Source organism: Cyprinodon tularosa, unplaced genomic scaffold, assembly GCF_016077235.1.
Source record: "Cyprinodon tularosa strain WSP-4 unplaced genomic scaffold, ASM1607723v1 ctg383, whole genome shotgun sequence".
In the NCBI taxonomy this organism is placed as follows: Eukaryota; Metazoa; Chordata; class Actinopteri; order Cyprinodontiformes; family Cyprinodontidae; genus Cyprinodon; species Cyprinodon tularosa.
In genome coordinates, this window is record NW_024039100.1 from 442656 (window position 1) to 462527 (window position 19872).

At 40.6% G+C, this 19872-nt stretch overlaps 1 protein-coding gene across 3 annotated transcripts in view; it reads right to left on the reverse strand.

The window, feature by feature from the left end:
* LOC119791181 (neural cell adhesion molecule 2-like) overlaps nt 1–19872 on the reverse strand; it is a 486158-nt gene that overhangs the window by 128797 nt on the left and 337489 nt on the right. For all 3 annotated transcript variants that reach the window (XM_038297130.1, XM_038297129.1, XM_038297128.1), the window contains exons 4-5: nt 5963–6106; nt 355–492 (exon numbers count right to left, since the gene is read on the reverse strand). In XM_038297130.1, the coding sequence (XP_038153058.1) occupies nt 355–492; nt 5963–6106 (282 nt within the window). The remainder of the gene's footprint in view (nt 1–354; nt 493–5962; nt 6107–19872) is intronic.

Here is a 19872-nt window from a genome sequence, read left to right on the forward strand (position 1 = left end):
TTCCTCAGGCTTAACTATTCAGAAGATACACATACAATAGCCAGCATGAACCTACAAAAATATGTTTATTTTCCATTGATCTAAGCAGGGGTAAAAAAAAAAAAAACATTTAATGATTAAAAGAGATAATTTATGTCCAAAACAGGAAAGACCAAATCTATTATCTTATTTCAAGTTCATGATTTTAATTATGCTATTTTTATAATTATATAATTTATGTTTTAATTATATATGGTCCCTTTTGAAACAAACAAAAAAAGATAAATCTAAATATTTATAAAATGAAAAATGACAATATCACAAAAAAGTAGCCCCGTAGAGAGCAAATGGCGTAAAAAGAAAGTATTGACTCACCGTTGACGACCACGGCTATGTCTACAAAGTCGATCTCGCCTCGGGCCTCCACGCTGGCCTCGCAGCGGTACACGCCCTCGTCCGCCTTGCTCACCTGGTGGATCTGCAGGTTGTTGTTTGGCAGAACCTGGAACCTGCCTTTGCGGGTCGGATGGAGACGCAGGGGGAAGAACAACAGAACAACAGCGTAAGAAAGAGAAGGCGGAAAGATAATTCCTGGAATAAAAAGTGCAGAAGAAAATTGCCATTTCCACTCCTCTGCGGTTAGCCTGTCAGTCTGGACCACGGCTCATTTACCTGATAAAGTCCACACAGATAAACACTCATGCTTTACAGCTCTGCACTGTCGGGGCCATCACGATATTGGACAGCACTGCGGAGGCCTCTATCTCCTCGCTCTAGCAGGTATTTATACCCCGGCATCACAATTAAGGCAAAATTATTAACGAAGAAAAATGCATCTTATGGACTGTTTGATCACTGTAGCGTCACAGAAGATTTGAATTTCAATTAAAAAATGTGACAGATTCAAGGATTCACAGGGTCACTCTGTCCAATCAGTGATTGCACACTTTCATTACTCTTAAAAGAAGGAAGAGAGAGTTTTAAATCAAGGAGGAAGGGAAGGTGGAATGATGAGTTGGATGTGCTTGTTCTGATTTTACAGGAAAGGAATTTCTCCTTTGAGTGCCTCTCTTCCTTCATTTCCCTTTTTTTTTTTTTACAAATTAAGTACACCGTTCTCCTGATATTTAACACTGTTAAAACTAAAAAGGGTGAGATTACCAGGGAGAGCTCTATAAATGGTATAAATCATCTTTTGCTTAAAGGGAACAGAGGAGGATTGACAATGAAACTGTGAAATCTTCCATGAAGAATCAGCGGTACAGGATAAAAACACCAATTTCTCTCCTTTATATATATATATATATATATATATATATATATATATATATATATATATATATATATATATATATATATATATATATATATATATATATATATGTATTTTTTGTGTGTTTTTCTGGAGTCTTAAGGGAAACAGTGTCGCTGAATGTCACCCATCCAGCAGCTCTATAATCCATCCTCTCAGAGGCTTGTTAACATGGTCTCTGTCCAAATTAGATGCCTCCTCCAGTGGGTTTCTATTCATAGATTTTTATATCCTTGTCTCATTGTGAATCCAGCACAAAGGAAAGAAAACGCATTTCCTAGAGAACTGTGTTTCTGGAACATTATCAGTCCTTTTCAATAAGATATAACAGGATCGCAGCTCTGAGCGTTTCTTCACTCGGTATTCAAGTGAATTTACTGCATTAAAATTCGATTTGTGTTGGAAAGTCTCTAAAACTTTCATTTTCCAAATTGTTAGACTGGTGAACTGCACTGTTATGTTACTGTTCTGTGTTATTTCCATGGTTATCTGCTTTTCCATAGTAGATCTAAATTATAAGATGCTGAAAAAGACCGCCTTTTCTCTGCAGGGTTGTACATTTCTTGGCAAGTTACAGTTCCATTTTAGTACGCTGGATGAAAACATTTCAAGCAGAAAAAAAAGGTTTGTAAAATGAATATAATCCTATAAAAGGTATAAAACTGTTTATTGACAGCCTGGAAAAAAGTGCAGATTGTTTAAGGGTTATTTAGCAGAAGTAGTCTAAGGCAGAATGCAGCGGCTTTATTTTTCCAACTGGTAAGTTACTTTTAAATTTCATTCTCAGCCAATAGTTTAACAATCATATGTTGAATTCTTTATGCAAAGTAGCAAAAGTGCTATTAAATGAAAGACCAAAAAATTTGAATACAAGGTTCCTACAGCATAAGACAATTTAAATTCTAGACTTTTTAAGACTTTTTAATGCCAGTTGAAATAAAAATTTAAGACCAAATTTACAAGAAACACAAAAAAAACCTTCTTGCGACAACTTAACCCAAATGTTTATTTTAACATAAACCACTGCACTAATGTTTCAAATTTTGAAAAACCTTCCATAAAGGAAGAAAGCTAAAAACAAACAAATGACAGATATATTTTAGTATTTAGTAAGTATTTAACTGAATTCACAAACTTTGTTTTAGCAGGGAAGTCTTTTTTGCAGCTATTTTTCTTTGTATGGTTTTCTTAGTATGTTGGATTTGGTGATAAGTGGAGGCGTTGCAGAGACAAGGGTGGAACAAAACCGAGAAATACTGGCTGTTTCTCGGTAACTCCATTTTGACGCTTTGTGTTACGTGCTTCTCATGTGCGACTCTACTGCCTAAATTCCCATCGTTCCGAGCTTTAATGACTTCTTGCATTAAATACACTGTGCCTCATGTATGTTCCCTGGTTTTAGCCATGGAGAAAACTCTTGGCTGGAGACAATTTTCGTTACATTTACACTTGCTCATATTTTCCAGACAAAAAGTAAATGGCGCATCTCCCAAATGTCCCGGCCGCAACAACACTTTTATTGGTTCCGCTATCGGGACGGAACCAAAAATGGCGAGCCGTTAATTTTTTTTTTAAATAAAAAAAAATGTTTCTTTTTATGTTTTATTTAGATTACAAAAATAAATGGTAATAAAAATAATCCTATTTATGATGTTTTAAATAATAAGACCTACGAAAGACTGATTTAAGACATTTTAATACCAATTAAGGCCCTAGTTTTATTTTGAAGAATTCAATGCCTTTTAAGACTTAAGGACCCGCGGGAACCCTGGAATAGCATAGAATCCAACTTTATTGTCATTACACTGTCACAGCACGTACAAAGCAATGAAATTAACACTTTGCATTTAACTTATCCCCTTGGGGAGCAGTAGGCTGCCATTGAGCGGCGCCCGGGAGCAGTGTGGGGTTAAGGGTCTTGCTCAGGGACCCAGAGCACCAGTCCAAGGGAGTGGGGCATGAAATCAGAACCTCTGGGACCCAAAGCGCAATGCCCTAACCACTAGGCCGCCACTGCCCAATTTATTTCTTGGAATCACAAAGGTTTAAACTTTGAGAGGTTTTTAAAGTTGTCAGGAACTCCATTGTCTAAAAATGTCTGAGAGGAATCAAAATAGGTGGTTCCATTGAGAGAAAAAAGCTTTTTCAAAGGGAATATGTCAAAAAGAACTAATAAAGTAGAGCACATCAGCCCAGTTCTGAAGTCCTTCCACTGGCTCCCTGTAGCTCAGAGAGGAGACTTTAAAACCCTTCTGTTAGTTTATAAATCACTGAATAGATCAGCAGCTCAGTATATAACATACACTATATTGCCAAAAGTATTTGCTCACCCATCCAAATTATTGGAATCAGGTGTTCCAATCACTTCCATGGCCACAGGTGTATAAATTCAAGCACCTAGGCATGCAGACTGTTTTTACAAACATTTGTGAAAGAATGGGTCGCTCTCAGGAGCTCAGTGAATCCCAGCGTGGAACTGTGATAGGATGCCACCTGTGCAACAAATCCAGTCGTGAAATTTCCTCGCTCCTAAATATTCCACAGTCAACTGTCAGCTGTATTATAAGAAAATGGAAGTGTTTGGGAACGACAGCAACTCAGCCACGAAGTGGTAGGCCACGTAAACTGACGGAGCGGGGTCAGCGGATGCTGACGCGCATAGTGCGAAGAGGTCGCCAACTTTCTGCAGAGTCAATCACTACAGACCTCCAAACTTCATGTGGCCTTCAGATTAGCTCAAGAACAGTGCGCAGAGAGCTTCATGGAATGGGTTTCCATGGTCGAGCAGCTGCATCCAAGCCATACATCACCAAGTGCAATGCAAAGCGTCGGATGCGGTGGTGTAAAGCACGCCGCCACTGGACTCTAGAGCAGTGGAGACGCGTTCTCTGGAGTGACGAATCGCGCTTCTCCATCTGGCAATCTGATGGACGGGTCTGGGTTTGGCGGTTGCCAGGAGAACGGTACTTGTCTGACTGCATTGTGCCAAGTGTAAAGTTTGGTGGAGGGGGGATTATGGTGTGAGGTTGTTTTTCAGGAGCTGGGCTTGGCCCCTTAGTTCCAGTGAAAGGAACTCTGAATGCTTCAGCATACCAAGACATTTTGGACAATTCCATGCTCCCAACTTTGTGGGAACAGTTTGGAGCTGGCCCCTTCCTCTTCCAACATGACTGTGCACCAGTGCACAAAGCAAGGTCCATAAAGACATGGATGACAGAGTCTGGTGTGGATGAACTTGACTGGCCTGCACAGAGTCCTGACCTCAACCCGATAGAACACCTTTGGGATGAATTAGAGCGGAGACTGAGAGCCAGGCCTTCTCGTCCAACATCAGTGTGCGACCTCACAAATGCGCTTCTGGAAGAATGGTCAAAAATTCCCATAAACACACTCCTAAACCTTGTGGACAGCCTTCCCAGAAGAGTTGAAGCTGTTCTAGCTGCAAAGGGTGGACCGACGTCATATTGAACCCTATGGATTAGGAACGGGATGTCACTTAAGCTCATATGTGAGTCAAGGCAGGTGAGCAAATACTTTTGGCAATATAGTGTATGTTGTCAGTGGGTCAACCTCTCAGAAAACACAGGTCCTATAGTTCCAGTTTACTCTGTACATACAGAACTAGAAACAAACATGGAGAAGCATTTATTTCCAATTTATTTGGAAATATCGTTAGATAGAAAGGAGTCTGGACTCACCAAAAGTCCAGGCTTAATGTCATGCAGGACGGTTGGGTCAGGCTTTCAGATGCAATTTGCGTTTATTAAGATTTAGTGTATAAAAAATTTGGTTACGCTTATAAAATGGAGGACTAGTCCTTTACTATACTCTTTGATGATGATGATAAGAGAGAAAGTTGTAAAGAAAAGGAAATTAGACACAATTGGAAGGTGTCCCTGCCTGGCGTTCTGATCAGTTTCTCTCATCCAAATTACACTTGAATTGTTAAATAAAAAAACTATTTAAAAATGATTGCTATAATATCGACGATTAAAAAAAAAGGATCAACTGTTTGTGGGAATAATCCTGGGAAAAAGCATCATCAGACATGAGAAGTAATGTGATTCAGCACCTCTCTAACTGTTGCAGCTCTAGATTGGTCTCTTGGCATTTAATTAATTCAATACAGCTAAAAAGGTCGTCACACTTTAGTGATCGTTTAAAAATGCATCAACAAATATACATAAATATTTAAAGCTGTCACTGACTGAGGAGGAGTCGCTATGAACGGTAAAATGAAGAGCTGTAGGCGACGGGCTGCTACAGTTTTTCTAGGAAATTAAGTTCACTTTCATTTCCGCTGATGCCTGTTGTTAGCAGATACAGACTCTCGGCCTCATTTTAAATTATGCTTGCTAACCAAATATGGAGAACCCATAAGCTTTTCTTGTGTTTGTTTTTTTTTTTTTTTACTTGTAAACAAAGTAAAGTCAGAGCATGTATTTTATTGGATCGTAGTGTTTTGGTTTGACATGTAGTGTTGAATTAAGTTGTGCTGAAGTGTATTCATATTTACACAGTAAATATAGAAAAATATTAATTGGGCGGTTGTTGTGATGTTGCGGTTTTTAACAGATATTTGGGCTACAAAACCTCAACTTCATCTAGCAACACTGGTCAAAGGGAGATTTAGAGAAAAGGGCAGAGAGATGGAGACAAAAAGAGACTTACTTTGGTGCTCCTGGGTGATCTCTTTGTCCTGGTAGTACCAAACGACCATCGGCACCGGAGAGCTGATGACGTCGCACACCACCTCCGCCGTCTCACCGTGTTTGAACTCCTGAGGCGATATAACATTCCGGAACGACAGCTTCTCTGTGAATTCAAACAAGAAACATATTTAACTGCTTTTTAGTTTTTATCTTTTAATAGTTCAAGATGTCAGAAATGTTTTTAAATCTAAGCTTTTGGTTTTTTTTGTTTGTCTACATCAGGGGTCTGCAACCTCTACAATAAAAAAAACATATTTGCATTCAGTCCAGCTACTTAAAACTTGTTTAGAGTCGCAACTGAGCTAAATAAACATGAAAAGTTGTGGTTTTGTTAAATATTTATTATAAGGTCTTTAATGTTACTTTCAGAGAACCAAAATTTTGGGTATTTTATGTTTTTTCTTCTTTTTGTTTTTTTAAGGAAAAAAACAAGACTTTTTGAAAAAAAGGGGGGATCAATATATTTTCATGGGATGTTTTTTTTGCCATTTATGAAAAAATAATCTTCCAAACTAATGGCAATAAAAAATTACAGCTGTACTTTTACTGTCTTTCCTCCTGGTAATTGAGTACTTATCACCTGAAAAAAATAAACTATACTGAAACTTTCATTAAATGTTTTAAACTATTTGATTTTATAATCGAGCTATCAAAGGCCATTGTAGGAGGAATACAGAGCCACTTACGACCCTTCAGCTACAGGTAGGAGATGCCTAGTCTAGATTGTATACCATGAGGCAAAAGTTTAAAATTTTAAGGTAGTTTAGAGTGAGTATACTGTAAATACACTGCAAAAAATCTAAATCTAGATAAGTAATTTTTTCTTAAAATAAGTGCATTTGTTCTTGAATTGAGGAGGTAAAAGAGACATTTTGCCAATGGAACAAGACAATTTACACTTGAAATAAGAAAACACAATTGCATTGTCTTATTTCAAGTGCATATTATCTAATTATCTTATTTTAAGAGTAAAATTACTCATTCGATTGGCAAACTATCTCATTTACCATTCAAAATGGGCCTTCCCTAACAAATGCCAGCCGAATGGCCAACTTCCCTGCAACTCCCAGCAAAATCACCTCCAACATCCAGCCACTGGAGTGTGGGCGTGCATAATTTTTTACTCTCTCCTTTCACTGGATTACAGTGTCTGACCAGGACGTTTCTCTTTAGATCTGTCCACAAATCACGAGAGACAGAATATTTTAGTACAAAGATTGATGTTTCAAAGGGAATTGTAGGGGTCCAGCCAAGGGCCCATCAAGGAAAGTGGGGACATTTTGAATGACTTCTACTATGATTTCAACAAAATTTTAAGAAAGAGTTCCTTGTCTGGAGTAAAAAAAGAACACATACTTTACGAACAATTTAAATGGTTTAACTTGTGTGAAAAAGTTTTTTAGCAGGAAATAACAGCTATGGGAATGTAGGAAAAAAGAAATCAACAAGTGGAGGATGTTTTAAAAAAATGCCAAAATGTAAAAGTCTTGCTCATCCTGAAAGCAGACTGCAAGATAAAAAGTCATTGTGAACTTACACAAGCCTCTTGCTATTTTAGATATGAAAGTTCTTAGTTTAGATTCAGGGGAAGGCGTGCAAGAAGGAAAGCTTTGCCCTCTTGAAAAAATAAAAACATAAAGATCAGAATTTCTGCAATACTTTATCTTTTAATGTATGGATTAATTTAGAACTGAACCCTTAGACAGCAGATAACGAGATACGTTTGCAATAAAATATTATATGAAATATATGAATCCAAAAATAAATTTAAAAAGCCTGTAAAGCATGGAGGTAGGAGCATGGGTGAAGATTCTCAGTCGTCCAGGTCATAGTCGCTTCAACAAAGTAAAAAAAGTAAAAAAAAAAGTAAAAATAAACTACTGGACCTTGTTTTCCAAGTTTGAAGACGATTCGCTTCCCATCCAGGAAGATTTCTCAATTCAAAATGTCTTCAGTAACGTTTGAGTTCCAGGCTTATAGAGCGGAACAAACAAAAGCCTTGTTATGGCTTAGAAACCATGCATATTGAACAGAAAAAACAGGTCCACCCCTTAGTAATAGGCAGTTGTTGAGGTCGTTGTTGGCCTGCAATACCCGATACTTGCATATGCCTCTGAAAGGAGGGAGTTGTTAGGGTCATTGTTGGTCTGGCTGAGAAAGCAATATGTTTTGGTCCCCTGCATGGTGAAGAGGTTTGAGATGATAGTAGGAAGGAATCAACTCTATAAGAAATGTTTTTAGTTTTTTTTACTTTGTTAACTTTGTTGGAATGGAGGTAGAAGGGTCATGATTCGGGGATGCTTTACCTTCATACAAAAAGAAAGCTGTTGTTTTTCTTTTTTTTTTACACAGAAATGTATGTAGTTAATGCATCAAGAATGGATGGAACTTATTTTACATTCACTAAAAAGCAAATCAAGAACAAAAGTAAACCCACATATTTCACAAGAAAAATTAAGATTAGTTATTTGTTTACATAAGTAGAATTGAACAAAACATGTCTGAAGAATTTTCCGCCTGAACTGAACCACATCATTCCTCGGGCCTCATCAGTGTCTCTGATGTGAGCCAAAGATAGCTCGCCGTATACCAGCGCCCGCGTGCCGTATCATGAAGGCGTGAATAAATCAATGACAGCTCTCCTATCAGTCTTCTCCGAAGCGGGGGCTTCGGCATTAGCATTTGGGTTGTGTGATTTATACCAGGTGGCTTCCTAAAATGAGCTTTCACTCCTCGTCTGCACCCCTCCGCCCTTGGCTGTGTCTGGAATTTCACTGTCTTCATTAACTTCAAGGATTCCTGTGCATGTTTCTGTCATTCACTCTGCTCTCATCACCCCCCCACATCAGTTGTACCCTGCATATTTCCAAAAACCCAACTCAACATCTCCCCCTCCTCATTTCCCCCCTCTGTAGAGTTTGAATACTTCTGCTGTCAGCTATTTACACAGTTTGTATCCATTTCCTGCTTCCTTTGTAGTCACGATGCTCGACAAGAGAATCAGTAAGGGAAACATCCTCTCTGGAGGAACACTCCGCTGCACACTTGACATTGGCAAATTGAGAAAATACTCAGCACAGCAGAGTTTCTGCTCTCTTGTTCACAGGCACAGACTGAAGTTAACCACCTTTCATGAGCCAATTTCCCCCGGTCCGATCTCAACTGAGATCCACATCTGTTCCCGTCGTTAGCAACCCGTCATGATTGGTTTGGAAAATATGCCTATGAAGGATTTTAGTGGAATATGAAAGAAAAAAAAAAGATGTCTGCGAGTGAGACATAATTTGACCAAAGTTATCATAAAAGTATTGACGTTACAATTTGTTAGGATTTTTCTACCACAGAGGTTCTTGCAATGGACCAAAACTGCCGTTAAAATCCAAACACAACTGGTCTAACGGATAATTCTTATTTCCAACAACAATCTGTGTTTAAACTTTTTACAGCGCCCTAGTTAACTTTTAACTCTAGTAACTCTAATTTAATGCTTTTTAATGTTCTTTTTATGCTCTTAGAAATTATTTTAATGCCATCAACAAGTACCCACGACTCCCCTATATATATATACATTGTTACGGCCCCTGGCCTTTTAAGACTGTGCAGGCCTTTTCTTATGCAGGTTCAGCTCTGACAGAACTCCCTTGGTGGCTGCCTGAGGACTGCAGTGACATGATTGGAGCAGCAGAAGAGTGTCAAGCCAATCAGTGTGCTGATGAGGCCCACCTGCACCTTATAAAAGGCTCCTGAAAAGCTTTCAGTTTGGGGACAGCTATTAGGAGGGTTTTGTTAAGCTGTTCCCCCATCTTGTTTTGCATCTGTTTTTGGGATGAAAGAGCTCTTTGCCCTGGCTTTGTATGTACTTTGCTTAGTCTGCTTTAGGTGGACTTGTTCAAGCTAGTAGCTTGTGTTTGGGAGGTTTGGTGCTCCCTTTGTCTTTTCATTTGGTTTGTTTTTGTGTTAAAACTTAGTCTGACTGTTTTTGGGCAGTTTGTAATTTTATTTGCTCTCAGCCAATCTTGAATTTGTTTGCCCTTACCTTTTTTGTTGTTTTGTTTTAACTGAGTTAAGCTATATTGTGTTTTGGGGCTGTTTAACCATCTTTTTTGTAATAAATAATTTTAAACTTCCCCTGAACTACTCCAGACATTATTTATGTTGCTTCCCCAAGACCCCTAGACCTTGGGGGCGTAACATAATTGGGGGCTTGTCCGGGATCCTCTTAGGATCCCTTTTTCCAGATTTAAGGGGGACATTTTGAGTTGGCTGTATCCAGGAACCATGTCAGTTCCATTCAGTCTGGAGCGCTTTTTAGCCGACCCTTCTCTTGAGCTTATAGATAGCTGCCGCAAGTGTGAATTGCTGCAAATTGTGGAGCATTTTAAGTTGCAGGTCCCAAAACAGGTCCTTAAAGGGGACCTAAAGGCTCTTGTACTGGATAGGTTGGTGGGGATTGGTGTGATTAAAGGGCCTGATCTCCCTGAGGCTGCTGCAGTGCCAAGCCAACAGGCCTTGTTTGAGAAGGATCTCAAAGATGTTCCTAGTGTGGAGGCAGCAGTGAGTGACCGGGGAAAGACACCTCGTACACTTCCTCGCTATGACCCACTGTCTTCTGTGAGCTCAGAAGGACGAGATGGAGCGCGTTTGAAGGTGAGGTTGGCACGTCTCCAGATGGAGGCAGAGGAAAAAGCCCAGGACAGGAGAGCTCAACTGGAGCTAGAGATCAGGAGGCTGGAAATAGAGGCTGATAAGGCTATACAGCTGCGCAAGCTTGAGCTGGAGGCCCAGACTCGAGCACCCCCTGCCTCTGTCACACCAGGTTCCACCTCCATGTCTGCGATGCCATTCGATATTAGTAAGTGTATTTCGTTAGTACCTGCTTTCAGAGAATCTGAGGTTGACTCATACTTTGCAGCATTTGAGCGCGTTGCTGGTGCTTTACAATGGCCTAGGGAAACCTGGCCTCTTTTGTTACAGTGTAAGTTTTCTGGTAAAGCTCAAGAGGTGTTGGCAGCGCTTCCTTTAAAGGATAGTTTAGATTACGATCTGGTTAAAGCTGCTGTCTTACAAGCTTATGAGTTGGTTCCAGAAGCATATAGACAAAGGTTTCGACAGCAAAAGAAAACTGCTGGACAAACTTATGTTGAGTTTGCTAGAGAGAAGGGTGTTCTCTTTGATAAGTGGTGTGCTGCTTCCAAAGTCAACAATTATGATGCTTTACGTGAGCTAATATTGTTGGAAGACTTTAAGAAGTGTATTCCAGACCGTGTGGTGTTGTATTTAAATGAACAGAAAGTGAACACTCTAGCCTCTGCAGCTGTTCTTGCAGATGAGTATGTGCTTACTCATAAGTCAGCTTTCGTTCTTAATGAAAAGTCACGTGTTAATGCTGTGCCACATACCCAGATGGCTAAAGCCACAGTTCCAAAAGAAAGCAGGGAATGTTTCTATTGTCACAAACCTGGACATGTCATCGCTGATTGCTTAGCTTTAAAACGCAAAACGCAGCCAAATTCGCAACAGACTAAAGGTGTTGGTTTTGTTAAAAAGGAACCCCGCAATAAGAGCACTGGTTGTGGTGACAAATTACCCGATCCCTGTTTTGAACCTTTCATTTTTGATGGCTTAATCTCACTGACAGCTGATGCCTCTGATTTGAAGCCAGTACGCATCCTGAGAGACACTGGGGGCTCCCAGTCAGTCATTCTCTCAAATGTTTTACCTTTTTCACATGAGAGTGCATGTGGATACAACTCTGTTCTGAGGGGGATAGAGATGGGCTACGCTCCAAGACCAGTCCACAGGGTTTATATAAAGTCAAAACTTATCACAGGATTTTTCCCTGTTGCTGTCTGCCCAGACTTACCCATAGATGGTGTGGCTATACTAATGGGGAATGACATTGCTGGAGGTCTGGTACTTCCCACTTTAGAGGTATTAGATAATCCTTTAAACCAGACAACCCAAGAAACTTCAGACCCTGGGCTGTACCCAGCCTGTGTGGTCACCCGTGCACAGGCACGCAAGGCCCCTGATATTGCCATTTCTGACTCTATTTTGATGTCTCCATTTTCTAGTGAGGAGGAGGCAACAACCAAAAGTGACAGTATTCCGTTAATTCCGGATGTGGTGGTGCTGGAGGAGCCTGGTCCACTTTGGGAGAAAGCATCCATCCCTCTCACCAGACAACATTTGCAATCTGCTCAACAAGCTGATGAAACATTACAAAGATGTTTCAGTAATGTGGTAAGTGCTGAACAAGCCAATAAAGAGAAACAAGCTTATGTTGTGGAACATGGTGTTTTAATGCGTCAATGGTCTTCATCAGGTGCAGGGAGCTCAGACTGGTGTAAAGTTAAACAGATTGTTATACCAACCACATATAGACAGAAAGTTCTGTCTCTGGCTCATGAAAGCCAGTGGTCTGGTCATTTAGGTGTTACCAAGACATACCAACTTCTACTAAAGCACTTTTTCTGGCCTGGTATGAAACGTGATGTTTCAAAGTTCTGTCGTAGTTGTCATGTGTGCCAAATTGCTGGAAAGCCAAATCAGGTAATACCACCTGCTCCGTTGTGCCCTATTCCGGTCATAGACCAACCATTTGACCATGTTATAGTAGACTGTGTTGGACCTCTACCCAGAACAAAGGGTGGAAATCAATATTTGCTCACAATAATGTGTGCTGCAACACGATTCCCTGAAGCCATCCCTTTGAGTAAAATTACAGCCAAATCTGTGGTAAAAGCTCTGACAAAGTTCTTCTCTGTGTTTGGGTTACCTAAAACTTTAAAAACCGATCAGGGAACAAACTTCCAATCAAAATTGTTCAAACAGGTAGCTAAAACTCTAAACATTAAGCATGTGGTTTCATCTGCTTACCACCCAGAATCCCAAGGTGCTCTGGAACGGTGGCATCAGACCTTAAAGTCAATGCTACGCAAGTACTGCTTGGAAACTGAAAAAAGTTGGGTTGAGGGGGTCCCTTTTGTATTGTTTGCTGCTAGGGAAGCTGTCCAGGAATCCCTTGGTTTTAGTCCAGCAGAACTAGTGTTTGGTCACACACCTCGTGGCCCTTTAAGAGCTTTGAAAGAAACCTTCCTGGTTCCTGCAGAAGGTTCTAAAAAAAGTGTGACCAGGTACGTGCAAGCTTTTCGTGAGCGCCTGCGTCAAGCTAATGCTCTAGCTAAAAAGCATTTAGTTGAATCACAGAGAAAAATGAAGCATCACTATGATAAAACATCTGTCAAAAGAGTTTTTAAAGTAGGAGATCAGGTTGTTGCACTCCTACCAGTTTCTGGCTCTGCCTTGTCTGCCAAGTTTCATGGCCCTTATGAAATCCTAGAGAAAGTAGGGGAGAATGATTATGTTATTGGTACCCCTAATCGGCGGCGCACAAGTCGTGTCTGCCATGTGAACATGCTTAAGTTGTACAACTCTCGATCTGCATCAGAATCTAATGGAGTATGTGCTCCAGTTGCAGTCACTACTTCACTAGAAGTAGAGGAACTGAATAATGCTGATGGCTTAAGAATGAATTATCCCATCTATTCTAGTCCTCGCCTTACGAACACAGAGATGCTAAAATCTCTTCAGAGCCATCTCGACCACTTATCCCCTGAACAACAAAAGGATGTAATGGACCTCATTGGTAAATATACGTGTTTATTTAATGATGTACCAACACGTACAACAGTTCTTGAACATGACATAGACGTTCAAAATGCTAGGCCCATCAAACAGCATCCTTACCGTGCTAATCCCATAAAACGTTCTCTAATGAAACAGGAGACTGCATACCTGTTGGAACATGGTTTAGCCAAACCTAGTCAAAGCCCCTGGAGCTCGCCGTGTTTGTTAGAAACCAAGTCCGATGGTTCACCACGCTTTATCACAGACTATCGTAAGGTCAATTCTGTCACTGTACCTGATGCTTACCCTCTCCCCAGGATTGAAGACTGTGTGGACAATATTGGAACTGCAAAATATGTCACTAAGTTGGACCTTCTCAAGGGCTATTGGCAAGTCCCCTTAACTCAAAGGGCTTCCGACATTTCCGCTTTTGTGACCCCAGATAACTTTTTGCAGTATAACGTTATGGCTTTTGGTATGTGTAATGCTCCAGCTACTTTTCAGAGGCTGATAAATACAGTATTGCATGGAATCTCCAACTGCAGCGCTTACTTAGACGATCTTGTGGTTTATACTGAAACCTGGCAGGAACATTTGCAAACACTGTATAAGGTATTTCACAGGTTGGCCCAAGCTTCCTTGAGCCTTAACCTTGCAAAATGTGAATTTGGCATGGCCACTGTGACATACTTGGGCAGAGAGGTGGGACAAGGTCAAGTTCGTCCCCTCAATGCCAAATTTGTGGCGATTAATGATTATCCCACACCCAAAACACGTCGTGAGCTGCGACGATTTCTGGGCATGGTTGGCTACTACCGTAACTTTTGCCGAAATTTCTCCTCAGTAGTTCAACCATTAACCAATCTACGTAGCCCAAAGTCTGACTTTGTTTGGTCACATGAATGCCAGAATGCTTTTGAAAGTGCTAAGAGTATTCTTTGCCACACACCAGTACTAGCTGCACCTGATTTGACCCGACCTTTCAAGCTGGAAGTGGATGCCAGTGCTGTTGGGGCTGGTGCAGTGCTCTTACAGGAAGATTTGCAGGGTTTAAATCATCCTGTTTCCTATTTCTCTCGCAAGTTTAACAAACATCAGCTAAACTATTCCACCATTGAAAAGGAAACCTTGGCTCTGTTGTTGGCTCTTCAGCACTTCCATGTTTATCTTGGTTCCAGTAGTTTACCGATTGATGTATTCACTGATCATAATCCACTAGTATTTCTTTCACGCATGTACAACCACAATCAGCGTCTTATGCGTTGGGCAATACTTTTACAAGAATACAATCTGAACATTCGACATAAGAAAGGAACAGAAAATGTTCTTGCAGATGGCCTTTCCAGGATGTGAGTATGCTTGTTTTTTTTTGTTTTTGTTTTTGAGGGGGGGGGGTTCTTTTTGACAAAATGTATACATAACTTGGTTTTGTAATTTAAGGGGGGGGAGTGTTACGGCCCCTGGCCTTTTAAGACTGTGCAGGCCTTTTCTTATGCAGGTTCAGCTCTGACAGAACTCCCTTGGTGGCTGCCTGAGGACTGCAGTGACATGATTGGAGCAGCAGAAGAGTGTCAAGCCAATCAGTGTGCTGATGAGGCCCACCTGCACCTTATAAAAGGCTCCTGAAAAGCCTTCAGTTTGGGGACAGCTATTAGGAGGGTTTTGTTAAGCTGTTCCCCCATCTTGTTTTGCATCTGTTTTTGGGATGAAAGAGCTCTTTGCCCTGGCTTTGTATGTACTTTGCTTAGTCTGCTTTAGGTGGACTTGTTCAAGCTAGTAGCTTGTGTTTGGGAGGTTTGGTGCTCCCTTTGTCTTTTCATTTGGTTTGTTTTTGTGTTAAAACTTAGTCTGACTGTTTTTGGGCAGTTTGTAATTTTATTTTTCTCTCAGCCAATCTTGAATTTGTTTGCCCTTACCTTTTTTGTTGTTTTGTTTTAACTGAGTTAAGCTATACTGTGTTTTGGGGCTGTTTAACCATCTTTTTTTGTAATAAATAATTTTAAACTTCCCCTGAACTACTCCAGACATTATTTATGTTGCTTCCCCAAGACCCCTAGACCTTGGGGGCGTAACATATATATATATATATATATATATATATATATATATCACAGCAAATTTATTCGTCATCTTGACCATAGACACGCTGCAGCCATGTTCTGAATTCTTCGTTTTCCAGCCACTTTTGTTGAAATTTGCATTTTCCCCTTCCCTAGCTTAATGACTTAAGGATTTTTAATGACCCGCGGAAACCCTGTTTAATAAAATTAGCAAAAGCATCTTTAGGCTAAAGGCTGTTCTCTTCATCTATTCATCATTAAGAACTTGGATAAAAACAGCCAAAAAAGTGTTCCGACAGTAATTTGCTCTAAAATGACTTAAATTGAATTTGAAATGAGCTAAGCTAATGTTAGCTTCACTGTTTTTATTAAAGAAAGCGAGCTTGAATGAACTCTGCTTTATATCTAAACACTAATATTTATGTTAACCACCCTGTTTGTGCACTGGTGTGCTGACATGTTGCTAAAAAGGACATAATCTCTAAACTGTTACCTCAAGGTTTAAGCATTATGAGTTCCCTTTTCTGAACTTAAGAGAGACAAACTTTATAAAAATAGCTCCAGACCATAATCCCCTGTTCAATAACCTTTAAACTTAATACACTGTAGTCTTTCCTTCTGGGAACTATAAACCCAGATTTGTCATTGGACTGCCAAACAGAGCGGCGCGTTGTCTCTAGCCCTTTGATGCATGGATTATTAAATCCTGAGATAAGATTTTTTCTTTATGTGTTTCTTATTATCTGAGATGTAAAAACTTTTCTTTTAAAATTTTGTCTTTTTTCAGGAAGTTACAAAGACGTCCTTAAGTACTCAATATAAAATGGTAAAATGGTAATCACAATTCAACAAAACTGAATGTTCAAATCGAAAAGGCACTGATTTTTAAACACACTATATTTAACAAGAGCAGGACACCAAATTTCTCCCTCCACCCTTTTAGGTGGTATTTAAATTCTTAAAGTGGATTTGTCACCACACAGAAAGGTAGAGAGAGCTGCAGCTAGTGCGTAAATCCATGCATGCAAGTAGAAGTGAACTTTTTTTCCACACAATGATTAGAGTGAAGACCTGTAACAATGGACTCCCGGTAAGCAAGCTCTCAAAAAGTCTTTGGAGTCTTTGGTAAAACATCTACAAGTTTGGGGTTAGAGCAAAAGGAAAATCTAAATGAAATTGCAATCTTGGTGAAAAAATAATTGCAATTTATATTTTTGGCGAAATTGTTCAGTCCCATTATATATCTCAAATCACGTAAATATTACAGTGGGGCAAAAAAGTATTTAGTCAGCCACCAATAGTGCAAGTTCTCCCACTTAAAAAGATGAGAGAGGCCGGTAATTTTCATCATAGATATACCTCAACTATGAGAGACAAAATGAGAAAAAAAAATCCAGAAAATCACATTGTCTGATTTTTAAAGAATTTATTTGCAAAATATGGTGGAAAATAAGTATTTGGTCAATAACAAAAGTTCATCTCAATACTTTGTTATATACCCTTTGTTGGCAATGACAGAGATCAAACATTTTCTGTAAGTCTTCACAAGGTTTTCACACACTGTTGCTGGTATTTTGGCCCATTCCTCCATGCAGATCTCCTCTAGAGCAGTGATGTTCTGGGGCTGTCGCTGGGCAACACAGACTTTCAACTCCCTCCAAAGATTTTCTATGGGGTTGAGATCTGGAGACTGGCTAGGCCACTCCAGGACCTCGAAATGCTTATTACGAAGCCACTCCTTCGTTACCCGGGCGGTGTGTTTGGGATCATTGTCATGCTGAAAGACCCAGCCACGTTTCATCTTCAATGCCCTTGCTAATGGAAGGAGGTTTTCACTCAAAATTTGACGATACATGGCCCCATTCATTCTTTCCTTCACACGGATCAGTCGTCCTGGTCCCTTAGCAGAAAAACAGCCCCAAAGCATGATTTTCCACCCCCATGCTTCACTGTAGGTATGGTGTTCTTTGGATGCAACTCAGCATTCTCTCTCCTCCAAGCACGACGAGTAGAGTTTTTACCAAAAAGTTCTATTTTGGTTTCATCTGACCATATGATATTCTCCCAGTCATCGTCTGGATCATCCAAATGCTCTCTAGCAAACTTGAGACAGGCTTTGACATGTACTGGCTTAAGCAGGGGGACACGTCTGGCACTGCAGGATTTGAGTCCCTGGCGGCGTAGTGTGTTACTGATGGTAGCCTTTGTTACTTTGGTCCCAGCTCTCTCCAGGTCATTCACTAGGTCCCCCCGTGTGGTTCTGGGATTTTTACTCACCGTTCTTGTGATCATTTTGACCCCACGGGATGAGATCTTGCGTGGAGCCCCAGATCGAGGAAGATTATCAGTGGTCTTGTATGTTTTCCATTTTCTAATAATTGATCCCACAGTTGATTTCTTCACACCAAGCTGTTTACCTATTGCAGATTCAGACTTCCCAGCCTGGTGCAGGTCTATAATTTTGTTTCGGGTGTCCTTTGACAGCTCTCTAGTTTTGGCCATGGTGGAGTTTAGAGTGTGACTGTTTGAGGTTGTGGACAGGTGTCTTTTATACTGATAACGGGTTCAAACAGGTGCCATTAATGAAGGTAACGAGTGGAGGATAGGGTAGCCTCTTACAGAAGAAGTTACAGGTCTGTGAGAGCCAGGAATCTTGCTTGTTTGTAACTGACCAAATACTTCTTTTCCACCATATTTTGCAAATAAATTCTTTAAAAATCAGACAATGTGATTTTCTGGATTTTTTTTCTCATTTTGTCTCTCATAGTTGAGGTTTATCTATGATTAAAATTACCGGCCTCTCTTATCTTTTTAAGTGGGAGAACTTGCACTATTGGTGGCTGACTAAATACTTTTTTGCCCCACTGTATAATAGAAATTTATGCAGTGCTGCTTTAATGGAAGAGTAAAACTAACCGTTTCATAATACGTTCAGTTCCACTCATTTCATTGAATGGTTTTAACACTAGAAGTCCCAAAGTGCAGACTTTAGTCTGCACCTAGTTTGTATCAAGTATCCGCCCAAAGGTGTTAACGGCTCTCCTCTGGTGCTCCATTTTCAAATCAAATGCAAATGTAGGAATGTGGTTTGGTGACTTCAGCTGGTGTGCTGGGGTTTATTTGTTAAAGTTGCCTCTCTTTGTGTTTTAAATGAGCTTTTTCAAGGAGTTGAGTAATTTACAGAATTTCTGTGGGGATAAATAGAGCAGGCACAGCACACAGACTCAGAATTCACCCGGAATTCACCATGGCACAACCAAGGCGACCAAGAAGGATGAACGCTCAAGAGGCTTTAGCCATGCTTCAGAGCATGCCAGACTACGAATCTGATGGTGGATCTGTTGGAGACTTAGCATTTCAGAATGAAAACGGCGCAACCGATTCTTCAAGTGAAGAGGATGATTCATATGAGAATGCGACTGCTTTTGCACCAGCAAATCCTCCCCTCCAAAGACGCACCAGGGGCCGAGTGGTCAATTATATGACTGAGCGGGACAGTTCAAACACTGAGGCTACATCAGATGAAGAGGAAGACACAGTGCGCGGCAACTCCCCTCCTTGCAAAAAACAAAAAACTGCTGATGTTGGCACAATGCCTGGATCCACAGAGAAGGCGAAAGATGGCACTGTTTGGTCCCACTGGAAAGTTGAAGACTTTTCTGTTCCTGAAACCCCACAGACTGCCTTCAATGGATCCAGAGGGCCAACAGATTCTGCGAAGCGCAAAATCACAAGCCGCCTTCGCAGCTTCCTGTGTTTGTTGGATATGAACATGTTGCTGACCATCAGAGACTGCACAGTCCACGAGGCCCGCAGAACAAATCCCAGCTGGCAGATGAGTGTCTACGAGCTGATGGCTTTCCTCGCAATCCTTTTTAGAAGGGCTGCCATGGGTTACATTGGTCCCATGCGACACATGTGGGCCAATAAATTCGGAAACGCAGATATCAAACCCATAATGCCTCGTAACCGTTTTTTTGGAATAAGACGGTACCTTCGTTTTGGCAACAAGGACACCCGCAAGGAACGCATACACAATGACAAATTTGCAGCAATTTCTGACATCTGGATGCGGTTTGTTCAGAACTGTGTGTCGTCCTACAGTCCAGGGCAGCATGTTACTGTGGATGAGCAGCTGTTTCCGTCCAAGGTTCGGTGCCCCTTTTTGCAGTACATTGCA